Source organism: Hoplias malabaricus, chromosome 7 (assembly GCF_029633855.1).
Source record: "Hoplias malabaricus isolate fHopMal1 chromosome 7, fHopMal1.hap1, whole genome shotgun sequence".
NCBI lineage: Eukaryota > Metazoa > Chordata > Actinopteri > Characiformes > Erythrinidae > Hoplias > Hoplias malabaricus.
The window spans coordinates 25,073,054-25,095,975 of NC_089806.1; the positions used below are offsets into that span (position 1 = coordinate 25,073,054).

Consider the following 22,922-nt stretch of genomic DNA (forward strand, 5'->3'; position numbering starts at 1 on the left):
CACAAACTTCAAATTGATTGAAAACAAATTAATAATATAAAGCTGAAATAAACAAATCAACTTATCTGACAAGCCATGCATATTAAAACCTACATATGCCTTAATTGTTGTTTTTCAGCATTTAGAAACAATTAAAACTGCAATTTACTTCACAAATACAGTAGGAAAGATTGTTCCAGTTTTAGTTACAAGCAAGTTTAGAATATAAAACGTGCCGTTAGAAGAATTTTAAGAATATCCCAAAATACTAACAAAACATAACACAAATCCAGATAGTACACCAACTCGTTAATAAACCCCTTTATATAATGAATGTAGAGATAGGTTACAGTGAAAACAAACACATTTACACACATCCATACATATATACAGTCAGATGAGATTGTTCAGCCCCCTGCATTAGCCAACCTTCCCACCAAAAACAACAGTCATAAGAAAGAGATCTGCTTTTCTATTTCAAATCCCCATGCTTCCAAGCAGAAACGTCTTCGTTCAGAGGCACAGACAGCTATATGAAAGAACCTACAAAAAGTGTCTATGGCAATGTTAGACTGTATGGTCTCTAACTAGCATGCACATCACAGTGAGTTTGTTGCCATATCACATAAAATTTGGTAATATAAGTGTACCTAAATCTAGCTTAAACATTTAACCCTTTCTTAACCGTTCACAAATTTGGGGTCACCACCTGATATCACTCAGTTAATCAAAGTCCTTGTAAACTCTGTAAAAGGAATAAATGTAAGCATCAACTACCAATAAAATAAACCAAAATATGTTATACCTCTAGAGGTGTGCAAAGGTTATACTTGTTGTTCAGCACTTTAATACATGTACAATTTAATACATGAAAGAAAAATAAATCAATCAAAAGTGAAATTATTCCAGGTATGTGAGCATTATTATAGTTCTTCTGATCGTCACATCACATTGTCCTCTAGAGCGAGTTCCCAATTGTATTTATGTAGTCATAATAATAATAATAATTGTTATTATTATTATAATTATTATTATTATTAAAAAATGATTATGTATAACACATTCAGTTCACTGCAAGGAAGGCTCAGAATGATCAGTAAATAAAAACTCCTTTCTAACTAGCATTTTAATTGTGGTTGTCTATATATTTGCACTGTATATTTCTTTTTCGCTTTTATTGCCTTAATGTATTTCAGACTGACCCGGCCACCAGAGAGAATGAGATTTTGGTCTTATCAGACTTTGTGCAGTTTAGTTTTAAACTAAATGACACAGACAAAAATAAATTAATAAATGATAACAGAAGTAATAATGTAGCCACTGATGTGAAGGGGCTATAAATGACCTAACGTCATTCAAACGTGATCAAAACGTTTTCAAATTGTGTATCAGTAAGAAAGCAGACACTGGGCGTTTAGGTTTGTCATTATATAAGTGAAATGTTACGAGCAGCACTTGAAAGCGACATTAGTCATGGATGAACTCAAATGCCAAAATGATGTCTGAGTTCAGCACTTGGTGAAAATGGTGGGAGAGTAAAGCAATGCAAAGAGGAACATCTCAGCGGATGAGGTTACAAGTGTGTTTAAGCTCTAAATACCATCACACAACCATGATTTTCATAAAGCGTTAAGACTGCATGACTTTGGGAAAAATAAGCACAAGTTCACAAATACCTGTAGGAGAGGAAAAAAAACAAAAAAAAAACAAAAGAACCATAAAATTTACAAAACAAAATAAGATTGTTCATTCATTCACAGACAGCTCTGATGGGAGCATGCATGCACACTTTATTTCACTCCAATGACAAGTTAAGCTTCACACCACAGCCAGAGACAAAACTGAACATTTTACAAATGTGTCTAGAAGGTTAAGTGGTTGCTATGCAACAGTCACTATGGGTTTAATTTCACGGCTGTGGAAGCTTTTTGTCATTTCAAAAGTCCCCATAAAGTGTTTCTACCTGTGTAATACATGGATAACTGTTCAAGGAACACTTGTTTGGAACAAAGTGGAATGGCCTAATACATTTGTGACTGTAAATTTAAAGGGAGATCTTCTGAAGTAAGTCAGCGGGAGTCTGCACGCATAAAGACCCCACTGGAGGACTTTAAATCAAGTCTATCAGCAGGGTTTCTGATCTAAAATCAATAATAATACAAAATTCAATCAGCCTGTCCTTCAAACAGGGACAATAACACATCTGGGTCTCAAAGAAGACTCCCCAGATTGAGAGCAGCTTGAAGAGTACGAGAAAAATTTAAAAAAACAACTTGTGATCTGTGGCTGGCGAGTCCCAGAGTGGCGAGAGAAGGGCATGCTGTGGGCAGGATCCAAGACTTACTGTGGACAAGCCCTTCTTACTTTTCATTTTTAATTTCACATATCTAACATCAGCAATTTTGTTCTCTTCCAGCATACTGTCCCCAGCCACACTGGAGATAAAACACAATTACTAAAGCATGGAGTTGGCCAAGCAGTAGAAATGGGGGTGGGATATTTAGCTTAATTAATATTTAACAACAATCATTCTCTCATCATTGGCACTTCATCAATCTCAATCACACTAATAATCTGATATTTATTTTGCATCCAACCAAATTATCTTCGCGAGTCATTTCACTACAGGTTTGGGTATGATGAACTGCATTCATCAAATATACAAGGAAAATGCAGTACATCTAGTGTCTATTCATTGTAAGCACAGGCATGATGTAATGCCTATTGCCAGGTGCTAAATAGTTACAGAAACCGAGAGAGATAGATCTAAGACTCACACTTGCATGTGGCGTGTCCCAAACAAAGTGAGACACTATACACAATGTAGTTATGGTAGCTTGCTCTGGCATCCTTCCTCCAGTATGGAGACCACCATAAGCAATGTTGGAAGCATGACAGCCAGCAATAACACACATAGGTTAACTATGTGCCATTCTGAAATGATTAGGAGGAATGTATTTTTAAATAAAAATAATAATAATAATAATAATAATAAAACAAAAAAATTAAAATAAAAAACAGCTGAATGCACAGATACATCAGTATTTTACAAAAGGCAGACAGCACCATTACTTTTTTCCCCATTTCTAACCAAAACAGCCATTAAGTACAAGGTATATTTCTAAGGAGATATAAGATAGTGTACTTGCATAACGACAAGGAAACCTAAAGGATGAAACCAGGAAACTTTTTAATATTACCAAGTTAAAATAAATAAAGATTTGTAACAAACTGATGGACAACCAAAATGCATGAGTGTCATAAACAGAACTTACAATTTTCATCTAAGTATATTAAGAAAGAAAATGAAGCTAATAAAGTGATGCAGACCTAAAGAAATCCAGATGTTTATAATTCTGTACACTGTGAGACAACAACTCACCGCTGTGGGTCTGAAAGAATATGTTGCTGTGAAGAAGCCCTTAATATGTTAAGGAAACAAAAAAAAATTTATTAAGCCAAGAAAGTGCTGACTTTCACAGAACAAAATATTGGGCACACCACAGCACAGACCTTGTCATCACTGAATATGTATTGGATGAATTTGATCATGAATAACTTGTACTTAATGGCCATTCTGACTGAAAATAGGATTAATTAAAGTATGGTTTCTGACATTTGCAACGTATTGTATAATCTGTCTAGAATAGTGCCTCATTTATCAAATGTGCACATGATTTAATAATAAAGAGTATGATGCCCAAACATCACAAACAAATCCTGTATGTCTTTTTCCCATGGGCAAAACTGATGGAAAGACAAGGGATGATATCATTCATAATAATAAACCTATAAAATATTTATGCTCTATGGGGCTAGATTAAGGTGTTTAATGAAAATTGTGTTTGGGCACAATTTAGTTATCAATATGTCTGATTGTTTTTCTTATTATAAAATGCAAGGAATTATTCTGACTAAAGAAATTCTCCTGCAGATATCAATATGCAAGAAGCAATTATTTTAAATAGTGTCAGCATATATTTTCAGGTCCAATACATAAACAAAAAATAACTATTTAAATAATAGGTCTTTTCTAATTTTACTCGATTTGATAAATGAGGCCCTGTGCATTCATCTGGAGTGTCTGAATCCTCTTTAACACCAATTAAAACATTCACAGTAAGATGACACATCACAGTTGGGTAGGAGGGAGCGGCACTGAAGTTGGCTGTGTGCTTTCCCATGATGCACTGCATGTAGGGGAGGACATCAGGTGGGGACTTAGGACCGAGGTGCTGTTTCTTCTACAAATCACCAGTGGTGACCTTCACATAAAATTGGTGAGAAGGGCAACATGTGAACTGGTGCATTAGAGAACATTGACTCGCTCACTCGCACACTCTTTTTCAGAAACACGCACATACACATTTCATTCTTCACTGGCAGGACACCCACGGTTGGCCCCAGCCGGTTCAGGTTTGTTATGCTTTGTTTCTATGTGGACCTTTGTTTCTAAGCCTTTTCAGTCATTGCCGCCATGGTGCTTGTTGTCGATTAATTTCTAGGTGTCGGTGGTGGTAGTTGATCAAGCTATCGCTAAGACATCTCTCTGTCTTTGTACCATTCCACAAATTCATCCAACAACACTGGCCCTAAGGAAATACATAAAAAAGAGAAGCAGGTAGAGAAGTTAAATAAATAAATAAATAAATAAAAAGGCAAACTTATTATTATATATACATATATTTACACAGCAACACACACACATGGGTGTGTGTGTGTTTTTGTGTATATGTGCGTGTCTACTTACAGGCGCCATCCTCATCATAGTTACTGAGATCTAAGTTGATGGTCCTACTGAATTCTAGAACATTGCACCACTGGTCTTTATTTACTACTTTGTACTTAGATTGCTGAAAAAGAAAGAAAAGAAAGAGACACAAAAAAAACATTTTCAGGATACATATTTGAATTAGAGTTGGACAATGACGGTAACAAATTATACCCAGCTATTGTATTAAAAATATATAAATGCCTGTGTTTAAAAATTATCATGGGACAAATTTTGGTTTCCTACCTATCTTGTAAACATCTAAAAAACAAGTAGAGCTGAACGGAAGTGAGAAAAGAACAACCCGAAGAAACTCTCTCCTCTAATTTATTGGAAAAGGCTTCTTCTTAGAGCTACTGTGGGCAATTAAACCCTGTTCCATTAGCTCCATAAGCAGGTTTTATGGAGTGGCGCAGCAGGTAGTGTCGCAGTCACACAGCTCCAGGGGCCTGGAGGTTGTGGGTTCGATTCCCGCTCCGGGTGACTGTCTGTGAGGAGTTGGTGTGTTCTCCCCGTATCCGCGTGGGTTTCCTCCCACAGTCCAAAAACACACGTTGCAGGTGGATTGGCGACTCAAAAGTGTCCGTAGGTGTGAGTGAATGTGTGTGTGTCTGTGTTGCCCTGTGAAGGACTGGCGCCCCCTCCAGGGTGTATTCCTGCCTTGCGCCCAATGATTCCAGGTAGGCTCTCGACCCACTGCGACCCTGAATTGGATAAGCGGTTACAGGTAATGAATGAATGTAGTAGTGCTTGATTTTATGTTATTTAAACATGTGACTTTTTCACAAAAATAACAGTTTGATATTATTTATTCTACAACTCTGGCTAAGAAAATGTAGTATTAATAGAGGGTTTGATATGTCCAATAAACCCATACAGTGCAATCTCAGTGAAAAATATTACATCAGCATGACAAAATTCAGACCCTTAAAATTTTTATATTCATGTGAGATTAAATTGGTAATTAAAGATTTATGAAAAACCTATATCAATTAAAAATGTGAATCTGTACCTCTAGAAATTGGTTAAACACAGGAAACAGTGGCCAGGTCTTCCCCAGTAGAAGTCCCAGCATGCACTTGGCGGTATTTAAATCTAAACTCCTCTGATCCTTCTCCTGAAAATAACACAGCTAATGAAGTCAGAAGTTAGAGACTATGTTCCCCAATGCATAATGAACATAATGTTTAAACTAATGTAGTCAGTTTAAACAGCACCATATCGCTGGGAGAAAATTTTATTTTATTTTATTTTATATTTTTTTTGGACTGTTTCTATGTTTGAGCCACAAGTGTTGTAGCATTAATTTCCTCTATTAAAGTTTCTGTGCCTGGTGCTAAAGCTCTTCCTCAGCAAATTAAAAAAATTCTTATACAAAAATCCCAGGCATTAATGCTGATTGGGGATTTGTATTGTACTCAATTCTGGTGGTGAAGATGTATACATGAACAACATGAATTTGTAAGTTTCACTGGAAAAGACCACAAAATTTTATGTAAATTTAAAGACTGCATTTTTAGCTCTAGATCACAAAGCCACACATCTGTTCCCATTACTCCCATTGAAAAGGTTATAGTGCGTGCTTAATCAATCAGAAGTTGTACTGATTACTTGAGATTAATTTTTAAAGTAATCATATTAGAAAGCCAACTCTATCGTTGTTTTTATCTTTTAGAGCTACTGAAACATGAAAGGTAAGCCTAATTTACAGGGGCCTCTTTTCCAGGCAATGGAATACAGTGTTAAATGTTTCGGTATTATAAACTATCCATTTGCACTTCTTTGTTTCACCGCTCTCATATCTGGTCTTTTTTTACCTGTATGAGAAAAGCGAAAAGCAGACAAAGAAACTAACCCAAAATAAAGTGCCACAGATTTGCTCAATGTTATTTTGTAGACTGTCTGTTAAAAAGCAAAAGTCACATTGACTGACCTACTCGAGAGAAACAAACAAACAAAACTGGAAATTAACTCCAGCATGTGTATATCATGCCAAAATATACATACACTGTACATGTTAAGAGCACACCCCCTTCTATTTAATATTATCAGTAATTGAAGGGGCACTTATTGCTACATTAAATTCTGCATGCATAATTTCTACAAGTTCCATAAAAACCATCAAGTAAAATGGGACAATTTGGAACAAATGGGTTCTGAATTCTTTGGAGTTACAAAGTTCTTTTCAATACTTTTAGGATGAGCTGACATTTGTGATTCAAAACTTATCTAAAAGCACTATCTGCCTTCATTAATGCTCCTATGGTGAAATGTCATCAGCGCCCCATAGAAAAAAATTTCAGTATCAGGGTGTACGACATTCTGAGATAAGCAAAAGCGGTTACAACAGTAAAAAAGTGACAAACCACCTAATATTACCCTTTATTAGAAAATAAATTTTGGATGAGCATTTGTCCAAAAGCCTTTAGACATGCAATGTATCTCACTTCTTTATCTATTTAGTCTATTTACTTGGCAAGTAGATGTGAGTAAAAAATGAAGAGGACTAGAATGCATCTGCGCATACTCACCCGGGCAAAGTCAAAGGCGTATCTGTAAATGAGCTTGAAACTGGTGGCATCATTGAGGATAGACCTCAGGTAGTCTAGAGAGTTCCTGAGTTTTTCAGTGGAGTCACATCTGAAGATTGGGAGTTAGAGAAAATAAGTTAAGTATTCTTTGTGTTGTTTCTCAGTATTTGCAATGTTTGCATAAATCTGGCAATCATGGAGCATGCTCAGTTGCAATGCAGTATTTATAATGTTATTAAAAATAATCTCTTCTTTTGAAACATGACCAACTAGGTATATGTATTTATTTTTTATTTATTGTTACATTTACATGGCACCTTTCTAGATACCCAAGGATGCTTTACAATCAACACTGCTCAGAATACCATTCCATTCAACAGTGTGTGTGTGGATCTATAGCGGCAGCCACACGTGCACAGCGTACTCTCAACCAGGAACGACCAGCCACCTGGAGGACTGAATTGGGCACTAGAGTTTCACCCAGGACAGAGCACCAATCCATATCTGGATCCATTACACATTCACCCCCATAGATACACACTCATTCAGTCACACAGGAAAGTTATTAGAGGAGCCAATTCACCTAACCTCCATGTTTCTAAACTGTCGGAGGAAACCAGAAACCCACACAGACATGGGGTGAACATGGAAACCCCACCCTTTTAGGACTTGAACCCAAGATCCCAGTGCTGGGAGGCGAATGTGCTAACCACCAAGCCACTGTGCTGTATATGTACTAAATTCTCAATGTTAATTAAGAACACCATATTATTACTACACACATACTATTACTATTACCTAAATTCTGCCAAGATGCACCAGGCAAAAATATCTGATTCATTTTATTAATTTGTCTACAACAAATCTAGATTGGATTTTTAAAACGCTGATTCTCAACTTGTGAACAGTGACTTCAAACTTTTCTTCTAGGAAAATAAGAATTTAAAGAGACTTGATTAGGGAGATTATGTGTCCTTGGAATACTGTGTGTGAAGATAAGCAAAGAATAAGCTTGTCTTACTGCAATGAGCCCATGCCTTTGAGCCATTCCTGCAGGGTGAAGTAGCCCATACTCTGGGCATTTAATTTCCAGGCCAACACCAGCATCACCACCTGTACATTACCACACACACAAAGTGTCATCTTTACACCCTGGTTTATTTATAGCCCACACAAATATTAAACAAAAGTTTTACTGATGTTGATACGGACAACATTGATGTTGATAAGATTAACATTGGTTAGGCTCTGTGGCTCAATGTTAGAGTATGGCAATATCACTCATATGACCTGACTAACACATAGTGAAAAACTTGTTCACCAACCATGTTCAATCACATTGTTGTAAAATATGAGCATTAACTATAGTTATACTTCAATTTAGGGGTGAACAATGAGTAGATTTTAAATTTTAAAAAAATTAAAGAAAGGCAAGGACTGCAAATGTAATTATAAGCTTTATCATCAATACTGATGTTTTAAGATTATATTGGGAAATGTAACCTAATTACACAGAGCCTGTGAATTACTCAAATAAGCAGAGGCAACTAATTGTACAGGGCAAAAAAACCTGTAACCAAGTCCTAAGTGTACATCATATTACACATAATGTTTTGTACGATTGCTATCCTACATTCTCTGGTTCCACTCCGATATCTTCACAGAATTTCTCCATGCCTTCTGGTCCAACCACATCATCACAGCCTGCCACAAAAATAAAAAAAACATACACTTAACACACTATATTTCTTAAAATGTACAGTACATTACTACCTATTAAAAAAAAATATGTTAGACTTAAAAAACCTAAAATAACTATAACACTAGGGATAATACCTATTAGATATACAGTGGTACATTAAATTTGTGATACCTTAAAATTTTTAACTATTTCTGCATAAGGCTGACCTAAAGCTTCATCAAATGTTCACGCAAGTACTAAAAGTATATAAAGAACCAAATCAACAAATAGGATAAAAAAAAAATATTAGACACGACCATTTATTTATTAAGGAAAATGATCCAGTTTTACATAGCTGTGAGTGGCACACATATTTGAACCTTTGTTTTCAGTACATTGTGTCACCCCCTAGTTTTGCAATAACTGCAATTAACAGTTTTTGGTAATTGTTCATTACTCCCACACATCAGCTTGGAGGAATTATAATGTTTTCCTCCGTACAAAATCACTTCAACTTTGTCATATTGGTGGTTTCCTCACATTAACTGCTTGCTTCAGGTCATTCCAAAACATTTCTGTTAGATTAAGATCATGGCTTTGACTTGGCCATTCCAAAACATTAAATTTACTATTCTTTAACCATTCTTTGGTACAGCGACTTGTGTGCTTAGGGTCGTTAAATGATTTGCACTTTTCTTTGAGTTCTCTTTTTATTTACAATTTGCTCCGTGTCTCAACTTTGTGGTAAATCGTGTTGTACATTTAGGACCTGTGTCAAATTTGCTAATATATATCAACAATTCTAAATGGTTCACAAACTTTGAAGCAACACTAATTGTGTTGTTGTTTTTGGCAAATATTTCAATACATGATACTTAATGCAATATATAAATAAACAAAACAATATAAAGCAAAGCATTGCAAAACATACTTCTGTATTTAAACATAGAGCAACCTGTATAATAGTACAGGTATGGTTTCTGTGTTCTCCAGTCCCTACTTTTATGTGAGCATCTGATTTATTGTACTGATTTGTTTAAGCTGGTATTGGAAGTGTGTATAATATTTATACTTATTCCAATGTTTGTGGGATAATTTATCTCATTGATTGCAAACATCTGTTGCAGAATAACTGAAGCAGAAGTTTGGCTCTGACATCTAAAGTTGTAGAAAGTGCAACTCTCATTGATGGAAGCCATCATTAGTGTAGTGCGAGACTTTTTCCAGAAAGGGAATGCAATTCCCCAGCATTTTGTGAAATCCGTATAAAAGCAATCCCACAGTTTCAGCTGCTTTTTTATTGTATGTAAGCAGAGGCTATATACAGACATGAGTAATTTGGATATTACATAAAGGGCAGAGCAGAAACCAAAATGCGAAAAAAACAAGTAAAAGCCATACATGAGAATACACAGGAATATACACAGAAATACTCTATGAACAGAGAAAGGCAAAATCCAGAGGCAAAAAGAGAGACAAAGTGAGAAGTGGGTACATGTGTGGTCTAAGAAAAGGGGAAAAAAGATCTGCATGCTGAAAGAAAGAAATATGGCAATAATCCACATTATTAGAATCCAACAACACTGTTTAAAGTGTCATGCCTATTTGACCAATTTATACCTAAAAGCACTGAGAGCCCTGCACTGTTTTCACCTACTTAACCGACATCACACAGACCTCTCGTTCAAAACACTAAAATATCTTAATACCAATACCAATCCAAAACATTTTGAAGTACAGGGGGCCCACCACTGAACAATACTTGTTACGGGGTGGTTCAAATCAGTTGGTTGAAGTACAGCAACAGGTTACTCAGCACAGTTCACAGGATATCAACAACTTTGTTATTACTGAGGAGAACACCAGCACAAGTGTATAGGAGGGTGAATCTGATGTTAACCAGAGGAATGGTGGAGAACAGAAGAGGATGAAACAAGGGGTGAAAGAGAAAGGAATTGGGCAGAGAATAACTGTAAAATGGCCAGATGTAGTACATAAAGAAGGGTGGCAGTGTATAAATGATGATTGGAAAAGTATATTGGTTGGTTTGAAGGAATAAGCAGAAAAGAAACTGAATAGTTAATTAATTCATTCATTTTTGGACCGTGGGAGAAAACCGGAGCACCCGGAGGAAACCCACGCATACAGATAGCCACCTGGAGCAGGGCTTGATCCCACAATCTCCAAGTCCCTGGAGCTGTGTGACTGCGACACTACCTGCTGCGCCAACATGCCACCCTTTTGAATAAGTTAGGTAAAGTTATTTATGAATATGGAATGGCAAGGTTTGGTATGTTGCAAAAAAAAAGCAAATGGGACAAGATTTAGTGAAGTCAAGATGGCAAGTAGAAATACATAAACTAATACAGGAGTTAGAAAGCAGTGGCGGCGAGTAGGGGAACAGGAAAGGCATTAAGGTACTTCAGAAAGAGCTTAAGGGTAGGCTGGCAGTGTGCAGAAGAGCAGAGAACTTGAGGAAAAGAAGGAAAAAGAAGAAACATACTAGGGCAGCGTTATTTAGCAATACTTTTAAATTTGTGAAGACCTTATTTGGTAAGGAGAAATCTGGGAGTTTAAAAGTTGGAAAGAGGGAATTACAGGAACATTTGACGTGTACACTGATAAAGAGCTAGAATTGTCACAAGATACTCCAACACTAGGTGAAATAAGAGTGGCAAATGGAGGTTAGCCCACAAAAATGGAGTGAGGTTCAAGATGTGGTGCAACATGTAAAGGCAGGTTCCGCTCCAGGGCCTAATTGTGTGCTGTATCGGGTTTACAAGTATGCACCTGAGGTCTTGATGTTTTTGTTGATGTTGATGGTCATAGTTTGGAAGAAAGGGTTCATTCCAAAAGAGTGGAGAAGAGCAGGCAGTATACTTATCCCTAAGAAGAAAGATGTGTGGGTATAGAACTGTGGAGGGTAAGATTTTCTTTAGTTTGATAGTGCTGAGACTTGCTGCTTATTTGAAAGCAAACAAATTAATTGATACGTCAGTACAAAAGGCAGGGGTTTCTGGCTTTGCAGGATATTTGAAGCATAGCAGCATGATCTGGCATTAGATTCAGACAGCAAAGAAACAGGGTAGAGATCTATGCATCATTTTCTTAGATTTAGTGAATGCATTTCGATCAGTGCAACATAGACTTATGTGGAAAGCCTTTGAATTTTTCCAGGCGCCTGATAAGGTTGCTAGGCTATTTAAAGCATATTTTGAAGACATTCAGTTTTGCTTTTGTACAAGGGAATTCGTTACATCATGGTAGTGGTTACAAATATGTATAATGGCTGGATATACGATTTCACCATTAGCATTTGCAGAAGAGCAGGCCTAGGGTCAGGTGATTCATGGAAAGCATTTAGTAAGGCCACATCACCAGAGAGAAAGCAAATGATGACTAGATTTATTCACGATCAGGAAGATGAGGCACCATGCGCAACAGAACCGTCACAGGCTAAACAAGGCCAGTGGCTTCGCTGGGTAAATCTATAGAAGCCGAAAATCACTTGGCAAGAGTTGTGGGCGAAGGAGGCAAAGCGTATACAATTTTTGCTTGGAGCAATTTATGATGTCTTTCTAACTACACAAAATCTTGGACAGTGGGTAGGTGAAGACCCTAGTTGTAGATTATGTACAGGGGTTGACGTGCTGAAGCATATTCTATCAGCTTGTAAGGTTAGTTTGTCGCAGAGGAGGTATACATAGAGACAAAACCAGGTGCTAAGGGTTGTAGAATGTTTGTTGGACAGCAAACATTTAGAAGTAAACGCATTAAAGAGTGGTCGTAGTAATAAAGTGATAAAGTGGTTTGTGCACAAGGGTGAACGTATTTGAGAATGTGCACTGGCTATAAATATTGGTAGATGGGGCAAAGCACAAGATTGGAAATTGCTGGTGGGTGTAGGTAAAATGTGCAGGTCCAAGAGTGCATTGCATCAACTACACTGAGGCCAGATAAGGTACTCTACTTTGAAAGTAAATGGGTAGTTTTTATCAAAGAGTTAACAGTTCCATTTGAGGATGCAGTAGATGAAGCATTCGAAAGGATGAAGCTGAAGTACATGGACATGGTGGACGAGGTGAGGGAACGTGGGTGGCAGTCACATGTTACACCGGTGAAGATAGGTGTTAGGGGATTTGAAGCCAAGTCTGCCACATCCCTGCCTGTGCAGTTCAGCATCAGGGGCCAGAAACTAAGGGCAGCTTTGAAGGAGTCATCAGAAACAGCTGAAAGGTCTAGTCAGTGGTTGTGGATAAGAACAACACTGATCAGATGGGGAAATACACTGTAGAGGTATGAGGTTGTGGTGGTTGGTGATGTAGCACGTAAAGATCACATGAAACTGGTGGCACTGAACTTGCATTAACAGTGCCAGTGGGGCTAGGTACAACCTTAGTCAGCAGGGAGGCCAGTGTGGATTTACAGTTGTTGATACTAAAGGGTAAGGTAGGAGGTCTTGGGCTAGTGATGCAATGGGTGGTTTGGGTACTCATGTGATGGGCTCAATGAGTAACCATAGACGTTAAGGGTAGCTGGTTGCTGATCTGTTCATAAACGGCCAGAGCAACCTTATGGTGTAGCTGTAGGATTGGAACAAAATAAATTATGTGGCTGCTGGTAGGAAGAGAGTGGGGTGGGCCCTATTTAAAGCTCTAATGGATTGGCATAGGATATTTTACATCTTATCTAGTGTATGATTATTATAATTACCCATTCCAATCCAAAATATTTTGGAAATTCCTCAAAAAAATTATAACTGTATTTAAATTAATCAATGTTGGTATATTTCTTTATTCTGTCTGTAATTGTTAGGAATTATATTAGTAAATTCTTGTAAAAAAAAAAAAAATGCAATAAAATCATGCAAAAATTTAAACAAGATTTTGCCTTATGTCAATGAGTTCCCGGTGTTCCTTGACAACTTTTTTTTGGACCTCACCCTTAGAGGCCATGTAGGCTTTATCATTTTACATGTATTATTATTACTTTAAAATGACAGCTGCAATGACAGGCTCCTGTGACCTGTAATCTCACTGCTCCCCTAATATACTTGGTCATGTAACGTCAGAATAACAGGTCATAGATCTCTTGTGAGAACTGTGTAAAACTTTAAATATCTCACAGGTGTTTACCTCACTACAAGAAGAATCTAGCTCAGTTTTCCTGGTACAGACATTATGGCAGAGAGAGCAAGAACTAGGACTATAGAGCAAGTGCAGCTGTTCAAAAGTAAATATTGGAATGACTTTGCTCAGTGGAGTGAGCTGAAACAAACATGAAGACACAAGACAGAAATTTTCTTCTTAGAATAGTAAGTAACATGTTGGTGCACTTTCTTCATGTGTTACTGTTAGTTTCTCCATGCGGTGTTAGTGAGAAATCATGTTGGCAAAAGTAGTATAATCATGTTTTTGAGCATTATAGAGCAGGGTTTGGGGCTGGTAACCTTTATTATTAGATTAACTTAGATTATTTAACTTTTTAGCATTAGTCAATTCTGGTAATAAGTGCTGTTCTACAGGTGTTGAGTGGTTATAACGACCAGAGTAATAGCTTGAGTCAGTGGAACCCAAGCTTTGTTGATGACAATGTTATAATCAGATTTTTGAGAGTTACTAACGAATGAGGGCAAGCGGTAGCGCCAGCCGGATTAGCCCACTTTTTAGTTAGACATCAATTCTGGTAATATGTTTTCTGTTTGTTTCTGTCAGTTGCTGTGTGTACAGTCCAGTTTATATTATGAGTGTTATATGGGTTTTATAATGTAGTCAACATCATTTTATTCAATTCCACTTTATTGTAAACAGTAGTGTAAACTAAATACTCAGCAACAGGTAGGGGAAGCTCATGAGATAAAAATGCCACTTATTACATAGTATTTCTTTAATGCATTAGGTTAATAAAGAGACTTTTAACAGAGCTGCACCTATTTAACATTTTGTAAAATGCTGACATAATTCAGCAATAAATGGAAACCAAAATACGAAGTGCTTAATATGAGAAGAACTTACCTGCATACTCATAAAACCACTCTAGACATCTCTTATTGGAGAAAGCCTCAGCCTCTTGAATATGTGAGGGCTCCTGTTTTCTGTAGACACTGAAACCAACAGACAGGTCCAATGAGATGTCACAGCAGACACTGACCTACATAAATACATATAAACATATGCTCTCCCCCAACAGTGAGGTTCGGGGTTTATTGGTACACATTCACATTTTACATAAAATGATTTTGTTTGTAATATGACTTAAGGGCCAATATTCATTCATTCATTATCTGTAACCGCTTATCCAATTCAGGGTCGCGGTGGGTCCAGAGGCTACCTGGAATCATTGGGCACAAGGCGGAAATACACCCTGGAGGGCAACACAGACGTATTCACTTTTGAGTCGCCAATTCACCTACCAACGTGTGTTTTTGGACTGTGGGAGGAAACCGGAGCACCCGGAGGAAACCTACGCGGACACGGGGAGAACACACCAACTCCTCACAGACAGTCACCCGGAGCGGGAATCGAACCCACAACCTCCAGGTCCCTGAAGCCACCGTGCCACCCAGGGCCAATATGAATATCAATAATATCGGGTCATATACATGTATAATATACCAAAATGAGCTTACTGACTTTTACATTTTATTACTAAACTGTGAATTTTTTGTTTTTTTGTGTCAAAACAACATGTCAGATTAAATTTTAGGAAAACTTACATGATTGCATGATAATAGTATAAGCCCTAATGACATCTTACAGACTGATATTCTGACACATTTTTTCCAGCCTTAATTTATCAGTTCTGAACTAGCACCCATGCATCTGTCCACATGGGACACTGCAGAATTTCAAATTACAATAGGGTTGATAGGATTTAGAAATAGCAGGTAATGTAATGATGTAATTAAGTTTTACGTTTTCAGGACCTTCCTAAACTCCAGAAGGTTTTTATCATTTTTCTAATTTGTCTATAGACAGTCTAAAATTAAAATCCTACACAATTGTTGAAAACTGTCTAAGTCTGGCTCATATGCTGAAACCATTTAATATTTATTACATTGCTGGTCCTCAAAAATAGCCACCAGATGAGACTTAATTTAAAATGCATTATGTAGGCCAATCTATTAACTGAAGTTTAATAAACCTGAATATAATACAATATTGTGGTAAAACCTTTTTTATGTCCAACTGATGAATGAATAGGTTTAATATTGCTGTCAAAACCAACTTGAATCTCCATTTTGATGCTTATCATTTTTAGCCACTGAAAACTACAGATACCATGTTTACTGCTTGTAAATTTCAAGATTACTTTTACTTTAACTTACACTAAAAGATAAGAATGACATTTTCTTCTACTATAAAATTATGATTGTGGAAATACTAGGATTTTGTACAACAGCAAAAATAGGCAAAATGTATGGATAAACTGTATAGTGCATTAAAGGGTTTAGTGAATGAATGAATGCAAAGAGAATGAAAACAATGAATGAACAACTGCAAGAGTTGATAACTGTAAGAGATGGGGTCTGTGAGGTGTACTTGTCTTGGCGACTCTTCTTGGCAGTCAAGTCATCTCCTGCAGTAGGCCTCCTCTTTTTCCTGGGGGGCATGGCTCGGGAGCAGCAGGCTAACACAGAGTATCAGAAAGAAAGGAAAAAAGGTTAGGTCAGTGGCTGCTCCACAAACTCTCTGCAGTAGGTAGGGAGAAAGTTGGAGAAAACTGGCAAGTAAAGAGGTCATTACCTGTGGCGTGAGTCTCTGGCCCAACGTCCTCTGTCAGGTTCTAAGAGAAGAAAGAAACCATTATAAAATCTCACTCACTCTCACTCTCTCTCACACCACACACATAGCAAAAATATAGTGCAGAATAAACAGTCAACTGCATTAACATACTGTTATGCAGGGAAGAGTGAGTTTTGTGTGTCTGTCAATAAAAGTAGGAGGCTGCCTCTTCTTTTTCCTCAAATCTCTAAACTTAACAGATGCTTCTTGATTCCTTCCAGCAAACAAAATTTCAAGGAGAGGAAATGCAATAGCCCATGAGTCTGGTGCCAATCATGCAACAAATACTGACCTAAAGAACTGACAAGTAAATCTAAAGGGCGTTTTCACACCTGAAAGTCCGTACCAAGGTCCCATCCAAGGTTTCTGTTTTTGTTACACTGTATATATTTGATCCTTTAAGCTTTGGTTTCAAACTGCAGTTTAACGAGCGAACTAAAGAACTTCGCAGGACATACACAAGTCCTGTCGTCATCACATACGTGGACAGAATCTTCCCATGCTTGATTTGAGTGGTTTGTAGACGGCGTCCGTCTGAAATTTCGGATGGCATCACATGCCTTTGAATATTGTTGCCGCAATTTCTTTATCTTCAAGTGGCATTGTTCCCCTGTCCTATTATATCCTCACTCTCTCATACTCTCAGAAAATGAGGCATACATTTCTGCATTTTTATCTCCTCGTCTCCCCATGTGCTACTGTGGCTAAAGTATATTTCTTTTCCATTTGTTTTTCTTCTTCTATTGTTTACTGTGTGTCTCAACTTCCTGTAATCAGTCCGAAAGTCTGAACCACCCAAAAAGTGTTTTCTCACTGCATACGAATTGAAACAGAGTTCAGATTGATTCAAACTAAAAAGTAAGAAAGTCCGGACCAAACAGTGTATGTGTGAAAACGCCCTAAGACAAAACTGAACCTTCTTCTGTAATTTCAGTTGAATTTTACAGCCTGTCACATTATGCAGCAAATATGCTGAAAAACTAATAACCCAATAGTGACTAGCCATTTGTTCCTTTACATTCAGCTTTATCACTGGTTCTCTCTGCACTAGGAGAAAGAGAGCTCTAAAGTATTGTCACCATTCTGTAGTCTGCCTCCTGCTCATACTAGGAGTCTAAGCTGTTATTCTGTACTAAAAAATGAATGCCTCTTCTTAGCTTGCTGCTATCACACCCTGAAAGCAAAAATGTTCCAAAGCAAAGATTTTTTACCATAAGGAATATTTTACTCCAAATATCACAAGAGCCACTGTATTATGAGGTCTGGATGACCATTTCATGACTAAGCAAGCTAACACAAAACATCCAACTAAAACAAAAACAATACTTCATGAAATGTGTTTACATTGCTTTGGCAGTAGTACACTGACAGAAAAGGCACTATACAGAAACATTAATTTACTAAATGTAAAAATGTAAATAGACCTTCAGAAGGTACATTACATTCCCTTCTCAAGAAGGAGAAGTGAACCTTTGTCAGATTTCATTATAGAACTGTGAAAAACAAAAAAGCACAATATAAATCCTGGAGATTAAATTGAGTGTATAAAATCAGTGCAACCTAAAACCCTACAATATAGAATATTGTACAATTAAGATCCCTAAATAAGTACAGAATAAGTACCTTGAGCTTACCAACACAGCGACAGCAAAAGATACCACCACAGTATTTCTGATAATATAAGGTAGTCTGAGTTACTGATGTTGATAAACAAAAATGCTGGAGTTTAATAATTGACTGACTTTCATGTGATCTCATTTCTATAAGACTGGTAGATTTGTTCACCACAGCATTATTAATTTTTCAAAAGAAATCAACCACAACCAGGGGACAGGAAAAAATATTTTCAAAAATAATAATCATTTTTCACAGAATAAATCACATATTATGCTGTACCTCATATGGAAAAGACACCTGACTTGAAACTCAAAGACATTTATAATTACAAAAACACACCAATATCTACAGCAAATAATGTTATATGTTTCTATTTAAATAGAATTTGATGCTAAACAATATTCCAAATAAATAACTATCAAAAGAAAAAGGGAAAAACTAGAAGTGTCCACATGACCCTGAAATGGATAAGTGGATAAGATGATGATCATGATGATAGAGCTGTCAAAAAATGACTTCTTATAAAAACAAACCAAGTTCAATTTAGGCCTACATTGGTGTGTCCTCTAAGCAGAGAGAGAACAGTCAATCTGACAAAGTATAACACAGCATATGGCAATGTTCACAGAAAAGAAAATGCTACTGACTTGGAGACCTGTAGCTCACTGTGATTATCTTTTGAGTTAGAGTAGTGAAATTAAAAGGATGTATATTTACCAGCCTGTGCAGTGTGTGGTAGATCTTGTGGATGCTGGCCAGTGTGGACAAATGGGAGTTCAGCTGAAAGTCTGCAACAAGGTGGGGAAGCAACATTAGTCATAGCAAAAATGTAAGTCTCCTCTCACTCACCTGCACTAACACAAACACATCTAACTAATCTATACGGAGGACAACTTATGTGGGTCATGGCTTGGGTGCATTCACTGCCCTGTGCATGCAAGTCTTCGAACGTTAACACATCTTACATAGTGTGGAAGCCAGCCATCTGCTCCAGTGCGTTTGCATTGCCCTCTGGGTCAAAGCTACTCTGGCAGCCAATAGAATGCAGGAATTATCCATGAGTCAGAAACTGGGCTACTGACTGCCACATATAAACACTCATTTATGCCTATGCATTTATGAAGCATTTCATGGGCATGCATGATACTACATCACATACAGTTAGCTGAAGGTCTGTGCACTGGATGAGTAGAAAACAGGCTAAAATTAAAGTGACTTCCCTAAAGAAGCCCAAAACTCATTTGATGTTACTCATGTTATATAGTATTTGGCACTGCAGTATTGTACTACTTGGCCTTATGATTCTGTATAGTTTTCATCTTGTCATCCATCAATGTTCTTCCAAGACAATATCTAAAATGCATGACTCCAGTGGTCTTTGTGAATCCACACCCTTTCTTCTTGTGCAAAGCATGGAATCAGCAAGTTTTAAAAAGATTTTGAAAATCTCTTTGGCAATCAATAAACTTTGACTGCTAGCGATAGATCTGATAGCTAAACTATACTGATAACTTTAAATTTCCTTTTTGTAATTAAGGCAATTATACTACCCACCCTGAGGTTTCAACCCTAAGCACTCACTAGCCTTTCAAAATATATTTCCAGCTTCAAGCTGCATCATCTTCCTCATCATTAAACCAGGATGCCTCACTGCTGTGACTCTTTTCTCTGCAGGAGGTGATTAGGCATGTTTAACAATAAATGTTGTAATGAGTCCACTTTACATTTTGGCTGGCGTATCCCTTCAAGTAGTCTACATACATGTATTCCCAGCCACATGATAACGAACAGGTCTGTGTCAGAACACAGAGAGAAGACATTATTGGGATTCAGGAAAATTCAGACCATGAGTGTTTGTTTCAAAGCTAGTTTGGGCAGCAAAGAGGTAATTTAAGTCAAAAGGATTGAGGAGTGTCCTTAATGACCAATAATTAAACTTATAAACTGTTTTACACTGTTAGATATTAGGTTGTTGCCTCAACCATCAGCAATGTACAGCATCCACCTGGATAATGCGAGGACACCCAACCGGCACATGTATCATCAGCATATATAAGCTATAAGGCAGAGAGAGGAGGTAAAAGTGAACAAGTGTGTGGGTTTTTGAAGTTGAGAATTACTAGGAGGCTACAATTTCCCCTGTGGCAGATTTACTACCCCTATATATTTGTGGAAGTGCCCGGCTATCTTGTATGATTTCAGAGTCATGTCCCTAGCTTTACATCTCTAAAGGAGGGTGTCATTTGTTCAATAGAGATAACACCCCAACACCACCACTTCAGCAGGCACACAAATTTGCCTAGGTCTCCAATACAAGTACTGGCCAGGAACCACACTAGTTTGGCTCTAGTTGATTTGCTTGTTCGGGTGCTATGGTTGCTGGCAAGTGGTCCTCAACTCTCCTGTGGGAGAGACTTGAACTTTGGCTTAGGTTACCTAGCTGAAGTGGGTGATCTTGCTTTGGGAAACATTGAGACAATGATGGCGGCCCACACTAAAATAAGGACTCATCCGAACACAAGAATGGAGACACTGCTGGATTAATAACACGGGACAGGATTCAACACTGAACGAACAGAACAGATAGCCACCGGACAATAAAGAGGAGCATCTAAATACACACACAGTGGTTTACACCGAGGTGAAAACTGAACATATTTCGCTCGCGAGTCTGTGACGCAGTCGCAAGCAACAGAAGCTGTGGAAATGTAAAATGCTGCACACACAACACGTATCTCCACCATGGGCAACACTGCAAATCATTCACATCTCTACGAAGCTTTAAACACTGCACGAATTAAGCCCTGCAAACACTCGGGCTCATTGCCACCGAACTGACCACATACCTAACATAACACCACACACACATACGCACTGATACACACACGCACACAACTTGCAACGAGTTTACAAAGTATCTTCAGAGCGACAGTACTGCTGGGATATGTAGTCCCAATGACGTAGCCCGACTCATATTCAAAAGGTTGTCGAGCGGGTACACAGACTACATTTCCCAGAGATCCCGAGTCAAATAATTTTATTCGGTCCCCTTCTCCTGACACTCACCCCAACTGATGAATGCAATCCAAACGCCACAAAACACGTCTCGCTCTCTAATCGGTGAAGTGTACATCAATTAGTTTAAATGCTCTGCAAGCAGTTTTCAGAGACCGTGCTCGCGGACGTGCACGAGACGCGCGCGTGCGCTGCAAATTTTTTACACAACTGCGTCACAATTTTCACCCCCTGTAATTTTCCGCAGTTTTTCTCGGGAAAAGTGACCTATTTACCGTTAATACGGCGATGTTACACAATTCCGCGCGACCCGTTCTCCGTAACCGATAGAGCTGAGCCGAGCCCAGAGATCCCTGAGGTATTAGAGCCTAATTAGACTCCAAGTGCATTGTCTAAATGTCTGAACAAGAGCCGATACATTTAGCTCGGTTTGCTATCTTTCTTTTTCCGAGTAAAGGATCGAGCAAATGGGACGAACGCACCCTAACGAGATTCGTGCCTTTGTGGCTGAGAGCAAAAATACAAAGGTCTCGTCTAGCTCTCTGTGCCTCTCTCTCCCTCTCCCTCATTGGCGTTATCGGTCAGTTTAACATCACAAAATGCGCCAAAGGCCACCACAAGAGCTCCGCGAAAAAAGACAAACATTTTGTCGCTCAATAAGTTTTCATTCGGTGCCTCGGGTCGACAAAATTAGAAAACGACTATATTAAGACACTATTGTACTTACTTGTCGCATCTGAGTGCATTTTTATCAAACACTCAACTGTATTTGTGTGAAGCTGCAGACCGGCCAGTGGGCGGGACATGTCACACTTAGCCACGCCCGCAAGAGATTTAGGTGGACAACGGATTTCTGGACCACACCCATAGACAATAGTAATAGGCTAATAGAGATGCCAATCACACTTCTTACACACAAAGGCGTGAAGCCCTCCCCAGGATCAAGGTAATAGGTAAGAAATCCACTAAAGCTCCGCCCACAGGACGATCCTATTGGTGGAAGGTCATCTCTAAACAAATCAGTTAAGACCGTTTCCTCGTGCAGAGAAGAAAACCGCCCCACGGCTGCACCTAATTGGTTACTGTTCGCCCCTCTACCGCCCTTAGTCTCAAGCCTGTTGGTCAGACCTCACGTCTATTAAACTACAGTTAGCCTTTTGAGGACTTTGATTGGTCGGCCCGAGTAGTTTTGTTTACTGTAGGGTGTGAGCATCCATTTCTTCTGATATTTTTGTAAAAGTTACAGTGGAGCGAAGTATTCCCTATAATTTATTTTTTAAATATAAATTAGGTTCACAATATATATGACCCTGATTTTAAAATAGTAAATATTAACGCTGCTGCATAGCTCATCTTTCCCAATCACTACAACTGACACGAAGACACCTCACATAAATATTCATTTCCTTTGTTTACCAGTAACATGTATTGTGTTCTCTGAGTTTTCCTCTCCGTTCAGACGCGTTCGCAGTTCACGACCCGAAGCCGTGCTGCTCTGTGCTGAGCTGAAATATGGAAGGAATAGTGTATGTTGTTATTCTTCA

At 38.0% G+C, this 22,922-nt stretch overlaps 1 protein-coding gene across 5 annotated transcripts; it reads right to left on the bottom strand.

The window, feature by feature from the left end:
* Positions 1–153: 153 nt before the first annotated feature.
* On the bottom strand, positions 154–22,154 carry dcun1d4 (DCN1, defective in cullin neddylation 1, domain containing 4 (S. cerevisiae)). Of its 5 annotated transcripts, none has more exons than XM_066677019.1 (11): positions 22,106–22,154; positions 19,081–19,151; positions 16,708–16,747; positions 16,504–16,591; positions 14,977–15,065; positions 8,915–8,985; positions 8,303–8,394; positions 7,282–7,390; positions 5,763–5,867; positions 4,730–4,832; positions 154–4,571 (listed from the first exon to the last, which is right to left on the bottom strand). In XM_066677019.1, the coding sequence occupies exons 1-11, from the start codon at positions 22,122–22,124 to the stop codon at positions 4,516–4,518; spliced, it is 843 nt and encodes a 280-aa protein (XP_066533116.1). In that variant the 5' UTR covers positions 22,125–22,154; the 3' UTR covers positions 154–4,515. The 5 variants fall into 5 exon arrangements, with proteins under 5 accessions (XP_066533116.1, XP_066533119.1, XP_066533118.1 ...); XM_066677022.1 differs by lacking the exon at positions 22,106–22,154 and adding an exon at positions 21,861–21,903; XM_066677021.1 differs by lacking the exon at positions 22,106–22,154 and adding an exon at positions 21,654–21,731.
* Positions 22,155–22,922: the final 768 nt, after the last annotated feature.